At 34.0% G+C, this 18,554-nt stretch overlaps 2 protein-coding genes and 1 non-coding gene across 4 annotated transcripts; 2 read left to right on the plus strand and 1 right to left on the minus strand.

Annotated features, from left to right (window-relative positions):
- The first annotated feature begins 1,995 nt into the window (after positions 1 to 1,995).
- LOC129941973 (integrator complex subunit 8) lies at positions 1,996 to 10,860 on the plus strand. Its single transcript, XM_056050760.1, has 14 exons — positions 1,996 to 2,231; positions 2,297 to 2,527; positions 2,585 to 2,704; positions 2,771 to 2,891; positions 2,955 to 3,414; positions 3,486 to 3,731; positions 3,797 to 4,028; positions 4,100 to 4,362; positions 4,427 to 4,672; positions 4,734 to 5,137; positions 5,202 to 5,320; positions 5,390 to 5,562; positions 5,626 to 5,796; positions 10,669 to 10,860. Exons 1-14 carry the CDS (start codon positions 2,117 to 2,119, stop codon positions 10,786 to 10,788), a joined length of 3,021 nt encoding a protein of 1,006 aa, XP_055906735.1. The 5' UTR covers positions 1,996 to 2,116; the 3' UTR covers positions 10,789 to 10,860.
- Positions 10,540 to 10,612, plus strand: Trnak-cuu (transfer RNA lysine (anticodon CUU)). Its single transcript has one exon. It is a non-coding gene; the product is annotated as a tRNA-Lys (tRNA).
- A 2,787-nt stretch (positions 10,861 to 13,647) lies between the features above and the next one.
- On the minus strand, positions 13,648 to 16,985 carry LOC129938973 (flap endonuclease 1). Of its 2 annotated transcripts, XM_056046815.1 has the most exons (7): positions 16,905 to 16,985; positions 15,238 to 15,306; positions 15,083 to 15,148; positions 14,494 to 15,011; positions 14,222 to 14,440; positions 14,004 to 14,153; positions 13,648 to 13,945 (listed from the first exon to the last, which is right to left on the minus strand). In XM_056046815.1, the coding sequence occupies exons 1-7, from the start codon at positions 16,936 to 16,938 to the stop codon at positions 13,838 to 13,840; spliced, it is 1,164 nt and encodes a 387-aa protein (XP_055902790.1). In that variant the 5' UTR covers positions 16,939 to 16,985; the 3' UTR covers positions 13,648 to 13,837. The 2 variants fall into 2 exon arrangements, with proteins under 2 accessions (XP_055902790.1, XP_055902791.1); XM_056046816.1 differs by lacking the exon at positions 16,905 to 16,985 and having other exon boundaries at positions 15,238 to 15,464.
- Between the last annotated feature and the right edge of the window lie 1,569 nt (positions 16,986 to 18,554).

Below are 18,554 nucleotides of genomic sequence, written 5' to 3' on the forward strand. Positions count from 1 at the left end.
TTCTCCTTCGGTGGGACCGTGTTCTATTTGACCAGGAAAGCCAATGGTATCAGTTTATATTTTTCGGATTTTATCCTTTTTGAGTTGTGTCTAAGGGAATTCTTGAGAAATCGTATCATAAACATTCTGTTCTCAGATTGCTGACAGAAAAAATGTAGAAAATAAACTAGCCAAAACAATTCTACTCAAAAATTGTAAAAACAGATTTTTGACTCGAATATCTCGTTAATAGATTGACTTTAAGATTATTTCATTCTATCAAAAATATTGTAATAAACACAAGCTAATTTCAATGAAAAAGTAAATACAATCGGTATTTTACTTATAAGAAATAAATACCTTCAATAAATGTCACTAAAAATTGGTAAAAAATTAGTTTTCGACTAAAATAACTTATTTTATCGTACGAAAAATGTTTTTATAAACTTTTTGATAATTATTGTAAACAAATCCAACAGGCAACTTTTTCTTATAGAAAACAAAAAACCTACAAAATAACTAGAAACTCATTCAAAATGGTTTTTGACTCAAGTATCTCGAGAACAAATAAATATATTCAAACTTTTTATATTTTACACAAAGTGTTGTAATTAGAATTTTGTAAAACTTTTAAAAATATAGACAGACGAGCACGAACGGGAAGTTATCAGTGTGGGTTGCTTAACAACCTTTTTTAACATTGGGTTTGTCAAATCCTCAGAACTTACAAAACACGGACGATTATAATTTTCTGCATTTGATAACTTCAAATTTCTTACAATGCACACTATTATTGGAATTTTTGAGAATCTAGTTTTTAAAATTCATTACATTGTTTTTCTTTAGCCTGGCAACCAAAGGCTGCCTTAAAGTTTGCTGGGAACAGTTACCAACTTAAGTTGCTTTTCATCAACTTCTTTGTCACTAACTTCGAACAAATTTCTGTTTTATTTCCTCATAAAATTAACAGAGTAGTATATATATAAGACATTAGTTGATTTGTGGCTATACTGTATTGTCAGATCTTTCAGTTAAGTATAATCTTTGACATTTCATGCAACTGTCGTGGAAGAAACTGCTCATACCGATTAATTGAAAATTCGATTCTGTGTTTGATGTTAATATTGCGTTGACTTTTGTCAGCTTATTTATTTTATGTACATAAAATGATATGTCAATTAGATTACCACATTCACCATAGCAAACAGAAATTCCATTTTGGTATTTTTGGAAATGATATTTTTTCTACAGCAAAGTTGCACGCCAAAAGGAAGTAGTTCTCTCTAAATAGTTGCTCAGAGTTTACGGCAACGAAATTCCACGAATACTTTCAAGCTACTTAAATTTACCAAAATACAATCTTATGTGCTTAAGTGGCAGCAAAAATATCGTTTCTTTTTAAATATGTTGAGATAAATGGGTCGAGATAAGCCCATTAAACGTCAAACTTAGCCTCCAGAACAGAGTCCAATTGAAAAATAGTGTAAATAACGAGTTATTTCAACCTATTGTCTGCTCAAATAGGAATAATCTAAATTTTACTGTAACAATCTTAATTTCTACAAAAATTATCGACATCCATGCAAATATCTTAAAATTTGAGAGATAAATAGTTGATAGTGCATCACTGCATCGAGCAATATTTTTCGTGAAAATCAAATGGACACTTTTATTTGCATTTCTATTTAAAAATATTAAGACAATACTTGCCTTTTTACCATTATATGTATATTAGAATGTGCAACAATATTACTTTTACTTTACCTACATATATTCTTGTCTCCATTTCTCCAGAAATTTATTAAAATTTCGCTTAAATAATTAAATGGACACATACTTTATAATTAATATAATAATTTTGTATTTCATTGTCAGATTGATGGCGCAACAACAGCAAATCGACATGAACATCTTCTTTATTATAAGTGCAAACAGCCTCTAAGGAATCTATTTTTCTGTCACGGCAACGCAAAATCTCGCTGTCATTTCCTTCGTTGACAGCTTTGTTTGTTATCTGTCACTGTCTCGATTCTCTGTCATTGGACATTTTTGTTTTGCTGTGTTTTCGAATCAAGAAAAAATTGTTTTCCATTGAAATAATAACATTTAAAAATTAATAAAATCAAATATTGCTAAAATGGATGATCCACTAAGACCCAAGGCAATTCCATTAGCCGCTGAAACAGTTCTATGGTTTGAATTCCTCCTCGATCCAAATTTATTAACAAAACATCTTCGCAAACCTAATGCCGGTAATTTTAATACAACATTAAATTGTAAATATTTATTTAATATAAACTATTTTTGCTCATTTTAGAACCCAGTCCAATGGACCTTATCAATCAATTCATTGCAATGTCACCAGAAATGCAACAAATATCTCAAATAGATCTCGTCGGAGATTCCACTGACATACTCCGTGGAATTCCAATTACTCCTGGTACAGGAAGTGTTATCCCATCGGTAGACACTATTCGTCTCACAAGGAAACAGTTTGCTTTAAAGATACTTACCTTAAAAGTTGCTACATTCCTTCGATGGGATTTGGGTAAAGTTTTATTGCAAGGGTTTTGTTATCTTTTTCTGAACTCGTTTTTGTCCATAGATCTCTTTGAAAAAAACCTCACAAACATCAAGCAAGTTTCTCTCCTGAGAGATTTATGCACTATAAGCTTCGGAAAGCCAGTTCCAATACCCATTCCTTCAGATTTTAACACAACAGTTGGTAAGTGCTTTAGGATGGAATGCAATAAGATTTTGAAGTTTCATTTGTTTTTCTTTTTGCCAACAGCCCCGGAAGGCAATGAAAAAGCAGCAAAGTTTGCTCTGGCAATCTACCATCGTTGGGTTCTTCGTCTGCAAATCATCAAAGACATTGCAAATAAGGCCTTGAGACCACAACTCCACAACAAGTAAGTTAATTAAAATATCATAAGTATGAATTCAATTTGTAGAGCATACAACTTTTATGTCAGTTTTGTTCCCATTGAGCCAATGCATCCTCATTTCGGAGCAGACATTCCAACCGAACCCAGCATCGAATATCTGAAACAACTATGTCAATCTTCCGAGTCATTCTATGTCTGTACCCATGACACCTTCGTTCTGATTCATCCCAATTCCGAGACCAATTCTCAGAATTTTGAAGGAATGAAACAAATCTCCCCAGCTGAGCTGAGAACTCAAATCTTCTTTGACTTTGTCAACTTCTATCTATACACAAAACAATATCGCAAAGCCCAAGAAGCAGTTATTGAGTGTCGGAAGAATCTCTTGGAGATGAAGTCCGAATACAATAAAAGGGCAAAAGCCGAGTTTATTTTTTGTCATTTAGATGAAACCGAATTGGAGGGATATCTGATGGCTTGTGGAGTCAGTGATCGGCTAGTATCGCTAATGGAAAAGTTTAGTGCTTCAATATTGAATAACTATAAGGTAAAGACAAAATAGATCCTATCTTATCTCTATGGAAACGAACAAAAGCATTTGTGTCTCTTTTCTTGCAGGACATCATTGAAATCCTTAAGGCTGATAATAAGTTTCGAGAAATTCCCATTGTCAATCGAAGAATTCTGGAGTTGGACATTGAAGGAGCAATTTCGCAAGGTCTTCTCAAAGAAACTCGTGAATTGGAGATGAAAGTTGCAGCTCTTAATGTCGTTCGATGTATTTTTGAGGATGGAAATATTTTTGGCAGTGTAGATTTCTTTGATAAATACAGAAACTTTAATTGCTTTACAGCTTTAGCTGATGTAAGGATAACCAAACAAAGAAGGACTTCTTAAATGCGACTTCGTTGATTATTTTTTCTTTGCAGGGAATTTTTGACATCCTCCCTCACTGTTCCCTCGGAGATCGAAATAAAGTCAAAGAATTTCTAGTTGACTGCATTTTGAAACATGCCAATGGAAAACATCTGCTTCAAATCGTCGAATCCATTGGTTTGTTCTCGAATTTGGAAATTGAAGATCTCAAGAGGCAGATAACAGAGGAAGAAATCTTCGTACCAATGCTGGCCATACAAACCGATTGGAAGATAACAGCCAGAAGTTAGTAGAATGTTTAAAATTGTCATTATATTTTTTGTATTTATTTGTGTTTGTTTGTTTATTTTTTGAAGACCGAGTGGACCCTGCAGCAGTGGATCGTATTGAAGTTGGGTCGTTAGAGAGACAATTGATATCCTGTTCAAATGCGAATGCAGTCCGCAAGATATTAGTCAAACTTGCTGCCACAAATCCAACGAAACCGCTGTTCACTGTGAATCCAAGCTGGCAAATACCAACTCCTATAAATTCTCTCCTCATGTCGATGCCAAGAGGATTTCTACAAGATTTTGCTTATGTTCTACTTGGAAAAGCCCGAGAAATGGCTGCAAAGAATGTACTTTTTCTACTATCATATCTTTGCACCATTTTTAAGGAACAATTGACTTTTTATCTTCTAGGACTACGTAGGAGCTGTCTCTATGTTGAGTGTCCTCAAATCAGAGACTCAACGTCAAGAACTATCAAACACATCGTCTGTTGCAAAGTTAGGCAAACTTGTAAATTGGGAAATTCTTCTTATACAAATCTGTCAGTGCCTAGAGGAGTGGAACAAGAAGACCTTGGACCTGCAATCTCTTGGTAATCGATGCAAACAATGCTTGAGTTCTTTACAGAGTGGCGATAACATTATACCCAGGATAGAAGTATAAAATATCTCTTTCACATTCTCAAGCTATTCTCATTCATGCGACTTTTTTGCTATAGATCATTGACCATTGCGCCATAATGCTTCTAAATCTCAGTGAATGGTCAGCCCTGATGTTCCTAGACAAACGATTGCCTCACCTCGAACTGCCACTAGCATTTGCCACAACTTTCCTTGACATGGAAAAAATGAAGGGAACAAAGAAGGCTTGTCGAGATGCTTGGGATATTGTGCTGCCGATGTTTAGCAATCAAAACAAACGAGGAGGTGGTGGTAATTCAAGGAACTCTCCCAATCTCGCAGTCAATTCCGGACTGCAACCATTTTTGAAAAGAATTCGAGATCAGGGCTTATTTTCGTTGGTTATTTCATTGCTTGGTAAGATTCACAATATACTCAAAGACGATGCTAACTATGAGCTGAATGGAGAGTACATACAATTGTGGCCAACAAGTATTAGCAAGTAGGTTCAGTTTTTTTAGAGAAGGTACAAGATTTGTTTCACGTCCTCTTTGTCTTTCTTGCAGTCCTCTGGGTTATAGCATCCGTTCAGTATCGGAAACACTCAATTGGCTCCTCAAAGAAGCTCTCAAATACTATCCACAAGCGATCACGTGGTTAAAGATGAAAGGTGATGTAGAATTGGGTAAGCGTAGGGTCTTTTTTTTAGTTTTAAATAAATTCAAATGATTTTAATTTGCGGTTCTCGTTCAAGCGATTGGTAACAATGAAGCAGCAATGAGGTGCTATGTGAATGCTCTGATCACCGGAACTGAATATTGTACATTGCCGTTGCAACGAATGATCGCTGATGATTTTGTGATACGGAAAATGATCAGATGTTGTTCAAATCTGGGTTGTTATATGCAAGCGGCTGTGTTGTGTCAGGTAAACGCATCTATCTAACAAATCAAAAGTTTGTGATTTTTTCTTTTTTTTTAAATTTTGTAGTTCCTTGATGAAATCGATTATAGTTTGGCATTTAAGAATCTTACTGAGAAATCATCGAATTTCACTGATGCCATGGATGCTTATTATGGTTGTATATGGGATACAACGCTGTTGGAGTTTATTGTGAACTTACATGCAAAGAAGGGCGAAAATACGAGAAAACTCGAAGCGGTAAGTAAATTTAATAAAATCTAGTTTAGTGAACCTGGAGGATGAAAAACTGCGATCAATACTATGGTGACTACTAGCGATAAAAACCAAGAACGCCTTTTTCGATGCGGCTTTTTCATTGGAGCCAGGTTAGGTTAGGTTAGGTTAAAGTGGCTGTCCGTGATGGAATAGGACACACTTAGGTTAGTATAATGGCCCATTGTGATACCACATGAATCTTGAGGCTTCCTCCTTACACAGCGTGAGAGGTTGATTATGCTAATATGATTTAGATCGTTAAAGAATTCTCCTAGGTAATTCTTGCGTTTTTGAGCTAGAGCAGTGCATGTACAGAGAAGCTGAAGAACTGTTTTCTTATCTTCCTCGTCCATACAGCTTCTGCAAGTCATTCGAGAACACGCCTAACCACTTGGCGTGCTTTCCTATTAGACAGTGTCCTGTTATGACACCTATTATCGAGCTTATATGCGATCTGCAAGCACCTTAATCGACACTTGGTGATGTTGTTCCACCTGGTGTTTGCCTTCTTCATAGTCATAGCGTCCTGCTTTAGCAATGTTTTACGAGTAGCGATTGGTATGCCAGCATTTGCGAAACGTGGTTTTTGCTGTACCGTTCCTAGCGAGTTCATCTGTCTTACAGTTACCTGGAATGTCTCTATAGCCCGGCATCCAGCAAATGTGAATATTAAACTGTGTCGTCATCTCCATTAGAGATGATCTACAGTAATGGACTGTTATAAAATTTGTAGAGACAGAGTCCAGGGATTTGATAGCGGCCTGACTATCTGAGAAGATGCGGATAAGAGATATTGATATCACGTTTTCTTTAGGCCAAGAAAAACTTCTTTTAATCGAAGGTAGAATGAGAGACATAATTTCACTAATTGGAGCCAGACTAAGGCAGCAAGTCTGTAGCTATAGTTGCATCAATTAGCGCCTCATGACCATTCGCATAAAGGCTAAGTTCGACAACATTAGTCTAATACGCGTACACCCTCCCACAGAAGAGAAAAATGACAACACCAAAGATATGTTCTTATAGCTCTTGAAGAAGATAGGAACACCAACTTTTCAGAAGCATGAGAAGCGTGCGGTCAAAGATGTCGAGAGGTTCAGGACTAGAAACGAAGCTCGAAAGTTTTATAAGCAGTTAAAACGAAATCCATAAACGTCGAATCGGAAGGCTACAAAGACGAAATTGTAGAACAACAGTCAATGCTGAAAATATGAAAGTATCACTTAGCAGACGAACAGAATTCCGCTGTTAAGCTGGTTGGTCCATTCAATATAGACAATCCCGTTTTCCAGACTTGGACAAAGTAAAGATTGCCAAATCTAAACTGAAGTCTAACAACGCCGATGGAGCAGATGTCCTGAATGCCGAGCTTTTCACATCAGCTGGAGATATTTACGCTAGGAGTATGCACCACCTTATCTGTAAACTATAATCGGAAGAAAGTATCCCGATAAATGGAACCTCAGTACTTTTTGCCCGCGAATACTAAAACAAAAGACCCTTTTAACTGCAACAACTAAAAAGGTCTAAGGCCCAACGTCAACAACCTGATAGGTCCTTATCAGTGTGGTTTTAGACCAAGAAAGTCCACAATCCATTATATATTCACATTGAATATCCAAATCCTGAAAATAAAAACCAAGAAAAACAAATCGACACCCACCATCTCTAAATCGATTTCAAGGCTGCATATGACAGCATCTATAGGACGAATTGTATAAAGCCATGTCTAGTTTTGTATCCTGCGAAACTCTCTCACTGATTATGTGATATCAAATTCCAAATACGGCAAAAATTGAAAATAAGTGACCACGAAACCTTTCGATTTGAAATTACTTTAAAAAACAATAACCAAACAAAAATTAATGCAAAGTATAAGGTTTTAAACTATGATAAAGATATTTTTTTCTCAAGTCTTTTAGCGAGTGATCTAATTGGTGTGGATATTGTCAACAGAAGTATTGATGTATTGGCTGATTTGTTGTGTGATGAATTGGATATAATTGTGAAAGGAATGATTGTTGAGAAAAACGTTAATAATGAAACATCAGTGGTTTAATAGAAAATTAAAACAAAATAAAATTTTAAAATATGAACAGTTCACGTTTGGCAACCAAAATTCGGTAAGGGATGAATATATTTTAGCAAGAAACATTTATAAAAGGGAACTTCGATTAGGAAAAGCTAACTTAATTCAAAAAAAGATTGACACATCGGGAAATTCACAAAAATAATGGAAAAACATAGAAAATCTAGTTTTAAATAAGAACCATTGTGTGACCCTGTCTTTTTGGGTTTCAAGAGGGCCTTCGAGATTGTTGATCGTAAGATACTTCTTGAAAAGCTCTCAAAATATGGTATCAAAAAAAATGAGTCGAAATGGTTTGAGTCATATTTAAATGCTCGAACACAGGTGCACCTCAGGGCTCGGTATTGGGGTGTTCTTGTTCCTATTATATATAAATGATATAAACTTGGCAGTTAAATGTTTTAAATTATGTATGTATGTTTGCTGATGACGCCCTTCTCTTTATTTCTGGGAAAGATATGCATGAACGTACGGAGAAACTTAATAATGACTTGCGATCCAGAAGTGAACGGCTGATTATTAATAAGTTAAAACTGAATGTGAAGAAAACAAAGTGGATGTATATCAATGGTTGTGCGGAACTGAATGTAATATTAAAAAAATTAATGGAGAAAATATAAATCGTTTTGATGAACTTAAGTACTTAGGAGTAGTAATTGAAAATAAAATAAACCTTCAACTTAAAGCTAATACCAAGTATGTTTGCAAGAAACTTTTGGCAAAAATATACTTTCTTGGCAGGATTAGAAAAAAATGTCAATTAATACTGCAATTAAAATTTATAACGCGATTGTTAAACCTTATTTTCAATATTGTTCTACCATTTTATTTTTATCTTCTCAAGGAGATTTGTCTCGCCTCCAAAAACTGCAAAATAGAGCTATGAGAATAATCTTAAAATGTGCGCGTCTTACCCATATAAGAACTATGTTGCAGAAACTTAACTGGCTTAGTATAACTCAGCTAATTAAACTGAATGTTTTATTGTTTGTATTTAAAATGAAAAACAATATGCTTCCAAAGTACTTAAGCAATAATTTAAAATATATCTGTGATTCCCAACCAAGAAGTGCTCAAAACTTTAGACTTGACAAGAAAGCAACCTCTAGAATGCAGAACACAATGATGTTTAAAGGGCTCCAATTATATAATAATCTAGTGAAATTAAATCTTTAAAAAAAAAAAGTAATTAAATATTTGAAATCGGATAATTAATAAGATCTATTAAAATTTATTGGACCAAATGGCTTTTTAGCCAAATCACAAAAAAAAAAAACAAAAATAAAGAATAAGCTTTAGACAAGGTGATGAGCTTTCAATTGAATTCTTTAACATCGCCCTTATATAACGTCAATAAAACAGTTGATCTCAAGCAACTAAAGTGTCGTTATATAATGCCCTAATCATAAGCGTCCTGCTATACGGTGCATAAGCTTGGAATAAGGCAAAAGAGGGTAAAATCGAAGAACTTTTCTCTCGAAACGACCCAAGGCATGATTTATGGTTCCATATGCTTAGAATCTGAATAGAGATTTAATTATGAGCTGTACAGCGATGTAGACTTATGCAAAAGTATAAAATTCTAACACCTGAGATGACTGCGTCACGCAGAGCGCACACAAAACCGATGTAGGTCTATTCTCGTCGAAACATAAAATTTCAGATACTTACTAAATATCTGGGTCTCTTCTTAGACAGAAAACTAGATTGGAAACGTTAAATAGAAAAAAGATCCAAGAAAGCTACAGTGGCTTCTTTTCCCTGCTAAACAGCCATTAGTAACAAATGGGAATATACTCAGCAAACAAATAGCTGCTATCGCCTTCCAACTTCACTACAATGTACTTGGGCACTCCGTAATTCTTATTCTTTAGAATCAATTCAAAATACCCAGACTACACTATCCGCAAACTACAGTCCGATACAAACTTCGAGATTTCCATGCCTTCCAGAACACTCTGGAACTCTTTGGGTATTCCTGGAAAAGAGTCAATCCACTTCTATATAGATGGATCAAAAACTAATGAGGAAGTCTAGCGTGTTCCAGGTTGAACTTATAGTGTTAATAGAATTCTTGTCTTGGCTTAAAGAAAACGTGATATTCATATCGGAAATCCGGACTTTCTCACATAGACACTGTCTAAAAGTAGAGCACTCCAAGGAGCGAGGCGTATTCTTAAATGCCTTTTGCAAAAGCTGTATGGAGGAGGAAAAAGAAGAAGTAGGTAGAAATATCTACCTAGGAGAATTCTTCTATAACGATCTCAAACACACTTTGAGGTCTTTCACGATTCATAAGAAAATCCAATTAAAACATTCTCCCATAACCGGACCCTGATATGAGAATCATTGTCTCCAGTATTCGGTTATGAGAGAGTGTACTGTATTTCAGTCCGTTTAAAGAACTGTCGACTGAGAGTCACATCAAGAGTTCATTGTTATCGTAAATATTATCGATTACATTGACTTAAATAACGTGCTTAAAATGTTTTGAAATGAAGTTCAAATGCAAAGCAAAGAGATGCACTTGAATACAAATTTATTATTTATTCATTGTATAAATATTTCTTCCTACATTGATTTTAAATTGAATGTATTTAGGTCAAGTATAAACTTTGTCATTTAAAATTTCAAGTGCCCGGCTAGCTCAGTCGGTAGAGCATGAGACTCTTAATCTCAGGGTCGTGGGTTCGAGCCCCACGTTGGGCGAAATATCCTTTTTTTTAAAATAAAAATAATTATAAATGGTTTTGTTTTAATTTCAGATAGCGGTTATGAGTACACTAGAACTAAATGCCAACAATAATGACGAAATTAAGAGGGAAGCAGCTGCCATCAGGAAATCAAAGTTTCTAAGGGCTCTTGCAAAGCAGTATTTGCTTTAAATAATTTTAATAGCGTATAGGTACTTATTGTTAGATGTTTTACTATTTTGCTTTAAGAAATAAACTAACAAAACAAAATTGAAAATTTTTCATTAAACTAACCGACCAGTCCGACTGGGCATGAATGGACAAGCCGAGACCCTAAAGTTGGTAATTTTACCGAGCAATTAGGAGCTAACTGGGCTGCCAAATTGTTGATAATCAAATTAGTTTGACTGAGTTCTTGCATGTTTATGAATATGTAGTGTCTGAAAATAGCCTTAGATCCACATGGCCCGTTCTTATATGGCCAATTTTAATGAAGCAATTCTCCAAAGCACCTCTTGGCGAACCCATTTTCTAGGGGCAATAATTATAAACAAATATTATCAATGTTAAATTGATGAGCATTCCTGGAAGTGCGAGTACTGTGGCTGAATTTGTGAAATGGGCAATTCTATAGAACATTAATTTGTAAAAATACGGGTAAAACAACGAAATACAAGAAACACCAGAAACACTGGCGCGGTGTTACACTGATGTAAATATTTTATATACAGTTCCATCGCCTATAATTTTTAAAGCTCTATTTTGGATTCTATCTAAGAGGCTTAAATTTGTTTCATGGGCGCTTGCTAAATATGCGAGTTATATTCAAGTTTTGAACGAATAATTTGTAAATTACAGATCATAAGGTGTGTTAATGTCCATTCGCTCTACATGACCCAGCCATCTAAGACGTTCTTTTAACCAGGTCAGTTCACTTAAAAAAAATAGTAGCTAAATATTTAGTAGGGCCTCCTTTATTTTTGATAACTTCTCCAATCTGTTTCTCATCGAAGAGACAAGCTTGGCGTTCGTATCTCGAGAAATTTTGTTCCATACGTCAAGTATGGTCATTCTTGTTGGCGATTGTATGCTGAAGAATCTTTTTTTCTAGGTGTTCAATAGGATTAAGATCTGGAGACTGAGCGTGGTGCTTCACATGCGTACTAACATTGGACAGCAACCAATTATTTACCACCTTGGCCGTATGTTTAGGATCATTGTCCTGTTAAAAAGTAAAGTTGCTGCCAAGACCCAATTTTTGGGCAATTGAATGTAGGCGTCCATCTGAACCAAAGATGTTAAATTTATTTTCGTCAGTAAATATAACCTGGTCCCAAAACGTACTTGCCTGCGTGAAACTGCATACTCCAGCCTAGCTTTTTTATTAGCCTTTCGAAGGAATGGCTTCTTACGCCACAATCTACCATTAAATTTCTCATTAATAGGTTTCTAATTTCTTTAGGGCGAGACATCAATCAATTTAACTTTCCTGCTAAAACTGGGGCACTTTGCTTGGGATCCTCTGCTATACTCCTCAACAATCTTCTCTCCGTACGATGATAAATCTTTTTTGGACGACTTGATCTAAGTTGGTTTGCGATTGTTTTCGTTTTTTTTTTAATAATTGTCTAATACATATTGGATTGAAGACCATGGTCTTTTGAGTACTTTTGAGAAATTTCACCCAAAGATGTTCCCTCATTTCACAAGTCAATGGGCAGGTTTAGGCATCATAAGGGACTTCATTTGAAGTCAACTTCGTTCTTTGAACGTACATTTTGACCAAGGCAACTAGTTAGTTATTAAAGTGTCATGAATTTGAAATTTAGAACTTTATTTCACAAACCTTTACTTTAAGTTCATAGTACAAAAAGTACCAACAAAATTATTATCTACAAGCACTCCTCAGGCAAGCTACAAGTCCATCACGATTTGTATTTTTTATTGTAAAGAAATACTAATTATTTCTTTTTCAAATTGACAAAGAAAGCCTTCTACAGAAAGCATAAAATGAAGTTGTGCAGATGCAAAATAAATAAATCAGAGATTAATAAAGTTCAGCTTTCTATTGAATGAAAAAACAAGATCAATTGTCATTCCGACATAAGTTGACTTGACTTGATAGTTAGGGAGATATTTCTTGACTAACTTTTCATTCAACTTTCCATTAAATTTGCCTTAATTGGAAGGTAATTTTGTGGCAGCTTGTCAGGTACTAGAAACTTGCCTTACTTTCAAGTCCCTTATAGATGCTGTCATACGCTTCTTTAAAATCGAGAAAGAGATGGTGGGTATCGATTTTGGAAGTTCCTGGGTTTTTTTACAAGATCTGCCGTAATGTGAAAATATTTTTTCAAGAAGCTACACTGATAAGGACCTAGGACTGAGGTTATTGACGAACGGCTTCAGACGTTCACATAATACGGCAGAAAAAAAAAATCTTATATGCAATGTTTATGAGATTGATGCCTCTGTAGTAGGCGCAATTTAGAGGGTCTCCTTTCTTGTGTATTTGGTAAACTATGCTGGGATTCCACTCATCGGGCTTGCTTTCTTCCGACCATATTTTGCAGATGAGTTGGTGCATGCTCTTTACCAAGTCATCGACTGCCGATTTGAGTAATTCGGCGTAAATGTAGACATTAAGAAGCGTTTTTTAACAGCTCCGTGGCATTGAGTTTTCGCAATATCAAAGTCTGTACAATATATTATCCTCCATTAAACAGTGTTGTTACGTTCAAAATTGAAAAGTCTATAATTTGATGCCGCGGAAAATGATCGAAATGAAAATTAACCCAAGAAAATCCAATCTCATGATTCCTGATATTGATATTGTAATATTGGTGCCAGGTGATTTTTGTTTCATTAAATATTTTCTGCATTTGAACCAAATCCACATCGTTTGGGAGCAGTTTTTAATACTACAGCGTTATTATTTAAATCAGTTTTTGTTCAAAAAAGTGTTTGAATCAAATATTGTACGTCATATTTATAATGACTCAATCAAAAAGAAGCATATACATAAATATAAAGAAGCAATAAAATACACAATTTTTCTTTGTAGTTAAGTTTTTGTATTTTAAAGAGTTATAACAAAAGTTTAAATTTCATCACATTTATCATAGAAAATATGACTTAGTTAAAAAATAAATATGTATCTCAAATATCTTAGATTATATTATTTCAAGAACATAATTATTTGAAATATTGAAAGAGTAAAAAGAAACTGTTTCCGATATTTTTACTTTGGCTTCCTTCCGCGTGGTGTTGAGGTTTTTGCTTTCTTGGCAGAACCCTTCTTTATATCTTCACCTTTTCGCTTTGGTGTTGCCATAGTTGATGGAAGAACCTTCAAAGACAAAAATATATAAGTAATAAAAAAGATTTATAAGAACAATTTTTCTTACTTTAAAAAAACTGTCAAGTCTGCCTTGAGTAGAGGTATTTTTCGATTTCAGAATCTTTTTCGCTCCTGTTCGAACACGATCTTCACTAAATTGCCGGTCTCCACACATGAACTTAACTAAACCTTCTTCATCGGGGTCTACCCATTTGAGCTAAAAATAATAATAAAAAATATCTTATCAATTACTTTGTTCTTTTATACAAAATCAATTGAACTTACATCAAGCTCCTCGGGATTTTTGACATCTGGGGTGATAAATAACTGCCTTGCAACCTCATAATTCCAATCCTCGGGAATTGTGTACTTTTTTCTATCGATATTCTCCAGAATTGTTTCGATATTTCTGTACGTATTGATCATCTCAATGGCGCGCTTTGGACCAACGCCCTTGATACTATCGCAGTAATCGCATCCAAGCAGAATGCAGAGATCTATAAACTGAGGAAACAAAAATAAGTAATGTTTTTGGCGGCATAAAAACGTGCCATTACCTCCTTCGAAGATAACTCAAAGCCTTTGAGAATTTTCTCATAGTTGTACTCCTTCACAGGCATCTTCCGTGCTTCACTGAAAGTCAAATGTCGCAGCATTACAGACGACCCAAAGGTCAAGGCATCCATATCCTCGGTAGCTGTAGCATAGACTTTTCCAGCTTTCACCATGGCCGCACACTGTGCCTCAGCTTCACATGGTGCATCTACATAGGGAACTCCCATTAGTTTCAAGAGTTGTTTTGCTTCGGCAGCGTGTTCCTTCGTCACGCGAACTAATCTCCTGTTGAATTTGTCCATATCAGCTTCATCGCCAGCTTCGGTTGCCTTATCAAGGGCTTTTTGTGCTTCTTCACGTCGTTCAGCACGTTTAGCCAGCTCTCCAGACTTTAGATCTGGTGGCTTGCCATCGAATACATATACCGGCTTAATTCCATTTTCTAGGAGACGAATAGTCCGATAGAACATTCCCATCAAATGAGACGTTGTCTCGCCATCGACTGTAGTCAACTGAGCACCTAAAAAGAAGCGTTTTGTCATGTTAAATATAATTCGATAGAATTTGTTTAATTTGCCTTCACTCATTTACCTTCACTTCGGACAGCAATTAGGAACTGATACAAGCACATAGAAGCATCGATGGCTATTTTACGACCTATTATTGAAATATAAACAATTCAAGACATTAATTAAAGTTTATTTTATTAAAGTTTTTGAGTATTTTTCTCTCATGTTGGAACTTACCAAAGAAATTCTTTATTTCACCTTCTTTTATGGCAAAGGGAGCTACGTCTGCTATAAGTTTCGATAGACCTAGAATTCCCATAGCGATTATTGTTTTCTTTTACGAATTAATTTTTAATAATAAAACTAAATAAAAAAATTAAAGACGGATGTATATTAATTTTCGTGTAACTAATTTATAAATAAACCGCCAAATGCCGAATGCGCTCTCAAAAAGGTGAGTTTGGTAATTTATATATATTAATTTTGACAGACAACATTTGGTAGGTTTCAAACAGACCTGAGGTCCTTTTAAGGGTGTCCACACACGTGTGTAGATTTCTTTTGGAATTACACCTGACACTTTACTTTGGGTCTGGGAATTTAGGATCGATATAAGTACAGAAGGAGAAATCTGCAAAAACATTTAATAACATTCTATTAAGCTATGGTAGTCTATTTTGCAAAAAAGTGACAAATTGTCTCTTATCCGAATGAAAAATACAGTGAATTTTTTCCAATTAAAACAAAAAACATTTACTGCAAATTTTCAAGCGGGATGATCGTTACCAATCTGTCTTTTGCACCTGATTAAAATTATGGCAGTCAATATTACAAAACATGGGTTTGCATGTTACTTTATTATTTCGCCTATTTCTGTAGTTAGGGTAAGCTTTAACCGAGGTTTAAATATTAATTTTTAATACATACGAATAATATGCGTATTTATTCAATCAAATTTAATGACTTTAATTAGATACAAATTAAACTTGCATTGAGAATCTGTCAAACGATTTGCAGTAGAGATTATGATAAAAAAAAGAACAAATTAGCCGAAAGATCACAGCGCCAGATCACCATCTGACGATTTACCAAACGTTTTCTGGTAGGTAAATAATCGAGGATTACTATAATCTACAATGAACATAGAGTGACACTCAGAACCATAAACATACTAACATACTAAGTAAGGGGAATTGTCGTGTATACTTATAACCAAAAACAAACACGTCTTATTTTTTGTTTAATATAATAACTACTAAATTCGCTGTCAAAATTATATATATATATATCAATTAACATCAGCAATAAATTGTAAAAATAAGCACTAATTTGAACATTTTACTCAAACAAAATAATGCAAGAAGGCTAAAAGCGTATAACAAAAAATTCAGCGTCTCTATCTATTTCTTATTTGTGACGCCTTCAATTCGAAAACACTTGTACTTTTTCTAGATTATAACTTTCGATTTCTATGAGTTGTTATTATTCAGCATGGAATCTATATATTATATCCGCAATCGTTCTAGATGTTTAAACCAGCAGCTCCTTCATTTTTGTCGTCTAATTTGCCGATCTGCTTTTTTTTTACAAGTTCCTTTTCAGCCATTTAAAAAAATGTGATTATTATTTAATTGGTTAATGGTGTGTCCAAATATTTAGAGCCCAGTTAATTAAATAATTCCTTAATTTTTATTGTTCGTAATGTCTTTTAAAAAAAGTTCCAAAATATATCTCCATATTTCCGCTGAATCTAAAAAGTAGGCTAATAGCGTTAATGAACAGATCTTAAGTTTGAATATCAAATGAAATGTGAAGGGAATTTTCCTTCAAGATGTAGTTTTAATACATTAATTGTTCAAGTGAAAAGAAACAAACTTATTGTACTATTTTCTCTTCTTACTTACCCTTCGGTATTTTAATTGTGTTATAATGAATCATACGCTGCGATCTTTATGTTGAGTGTTAATAGTTGTAAGAACTAAAACCGATTGGATGCATTTTGTAAACGAACAACACTTTTATAATAAAGCTCTATTATCTGTTTTTGAACTTTCCTTAATTGTTAAGTTAGCTGTGTTTGTTTAAAAATACATTAGACATTACGCTTCAGGGAAAATATGGAGGAACTTTTGTACTTAATTTTTGTATTTTGTTTATTTCATCAAACTTCATAATAATAGGCTTCCATTGTTTCTTTGACAAAAAAAAAATAAATGAAGCAAAGAAACAACCAATGTCGTTTGAAAATATTTTTAATTTTTTTTTGTATGACAATTAGTTTCCACTAACAGCCCAAACAGATTTGTATGTATGTCAATGACATTAGGTATTGTAGCTAGTTTTGATAAAAATATTGGTTACTGAAAAATTCGTGTTTTGAGATTTATTTTACCTCAAAATTATTTTATTGTTTCTGTTTTGAATTGGAAAAACTTCAAGACTATCTAAATACACACAAATTTTTGCGGTCTTGATGCTGGCTTTCTGAAGAATACGTTATATTACAGCAATTGACATCTATATAATTTTACTTTTGCAACAAGTTTGGCATGGATTTAAGCGCTACAGAAGCTTAAAACGTTTAGAGTTTAAATAGAGCTAGCAATTGTACCCACAATTGAAATTGAAAAACAATCAAAATAAAAGGTTTGAATGATTTAAATCGAGTTGTATCAACTCCAAGAAGGGTGAAAGTATGTAAAACAAAATGGATTTCAATGAGCTGAAAAAAGGATATACACGACTTAACCAATTCACTCAGAGACATTTGAACCGGTCCAATTGGACACGATCCAAATTTGCACAGCATACAAGACCAAAACACAACCATTTTGACAGATTGATTGTTTTATTTTTCATTAAAACACTAACAAATATATATTTCTGGATAATAATCAACTTAAAAAAGGGTTTTTATAAAATAAATTAAACATTTCCAGACGTTAGTTCAGAAAAATATCTTAAGATTAACATGGCCGGAAATAGCAAAACCATAAAAAGAGGAAAGCGGTCATTAAGAATTTGTATCCTTGAATTTTTGTATGAAATAGACTGAGATATTAGATAATTTTAATGCATCATTGATTTTTTACAAACGTCAGGGAAAAGCTTTGGTTCTTTAGCTTAGGCTAGTTGATTTGAGAACTAAAACATAAATCTAGATTTTCGAAAGAAAGTTAAATAGTAGTATAAAAGGGTAAGGTTAAATCCCTTAAGATATTCAATTTTTGGCTGCTGCTTACTAATGGTTTATTAACATGTACTTTCATATGAATTCTACAAAAAAGGGATGCTGCATATAAAACTAATGTTTGTGAGATAGAGAGAAAAGACCAAAGTGCATAAAATATTCCTATAAGTAGAATTAAAAATTATAATGAAGACAAACACGTTCGTCTTATAGCATTTTCACCTACATCAGTATTACTATAATTTTGGAAGTGTAACAACAGCTTTACACTTCTACTTTATTTTTAATTTGTTTTATTATGTTACATTTTGTTACAACGTTATTTTTATTAATGTCATTTAAATTTCTTTTTGATTGTGAGGTT

Source organism: Eupeodes corollae, chromosome 1 (assembly GCF_945859685.1).
Source record: "Eupeodes corollae chromosome 1, idEupCoro1.1, whole genome shotgun sequence".
Lineage (NCBI taxonomy): Eukaryota > Metazoa > Arthropoda > Insecta > Diptera > Syrphidae > Eupeodes > Eupeodes corollae.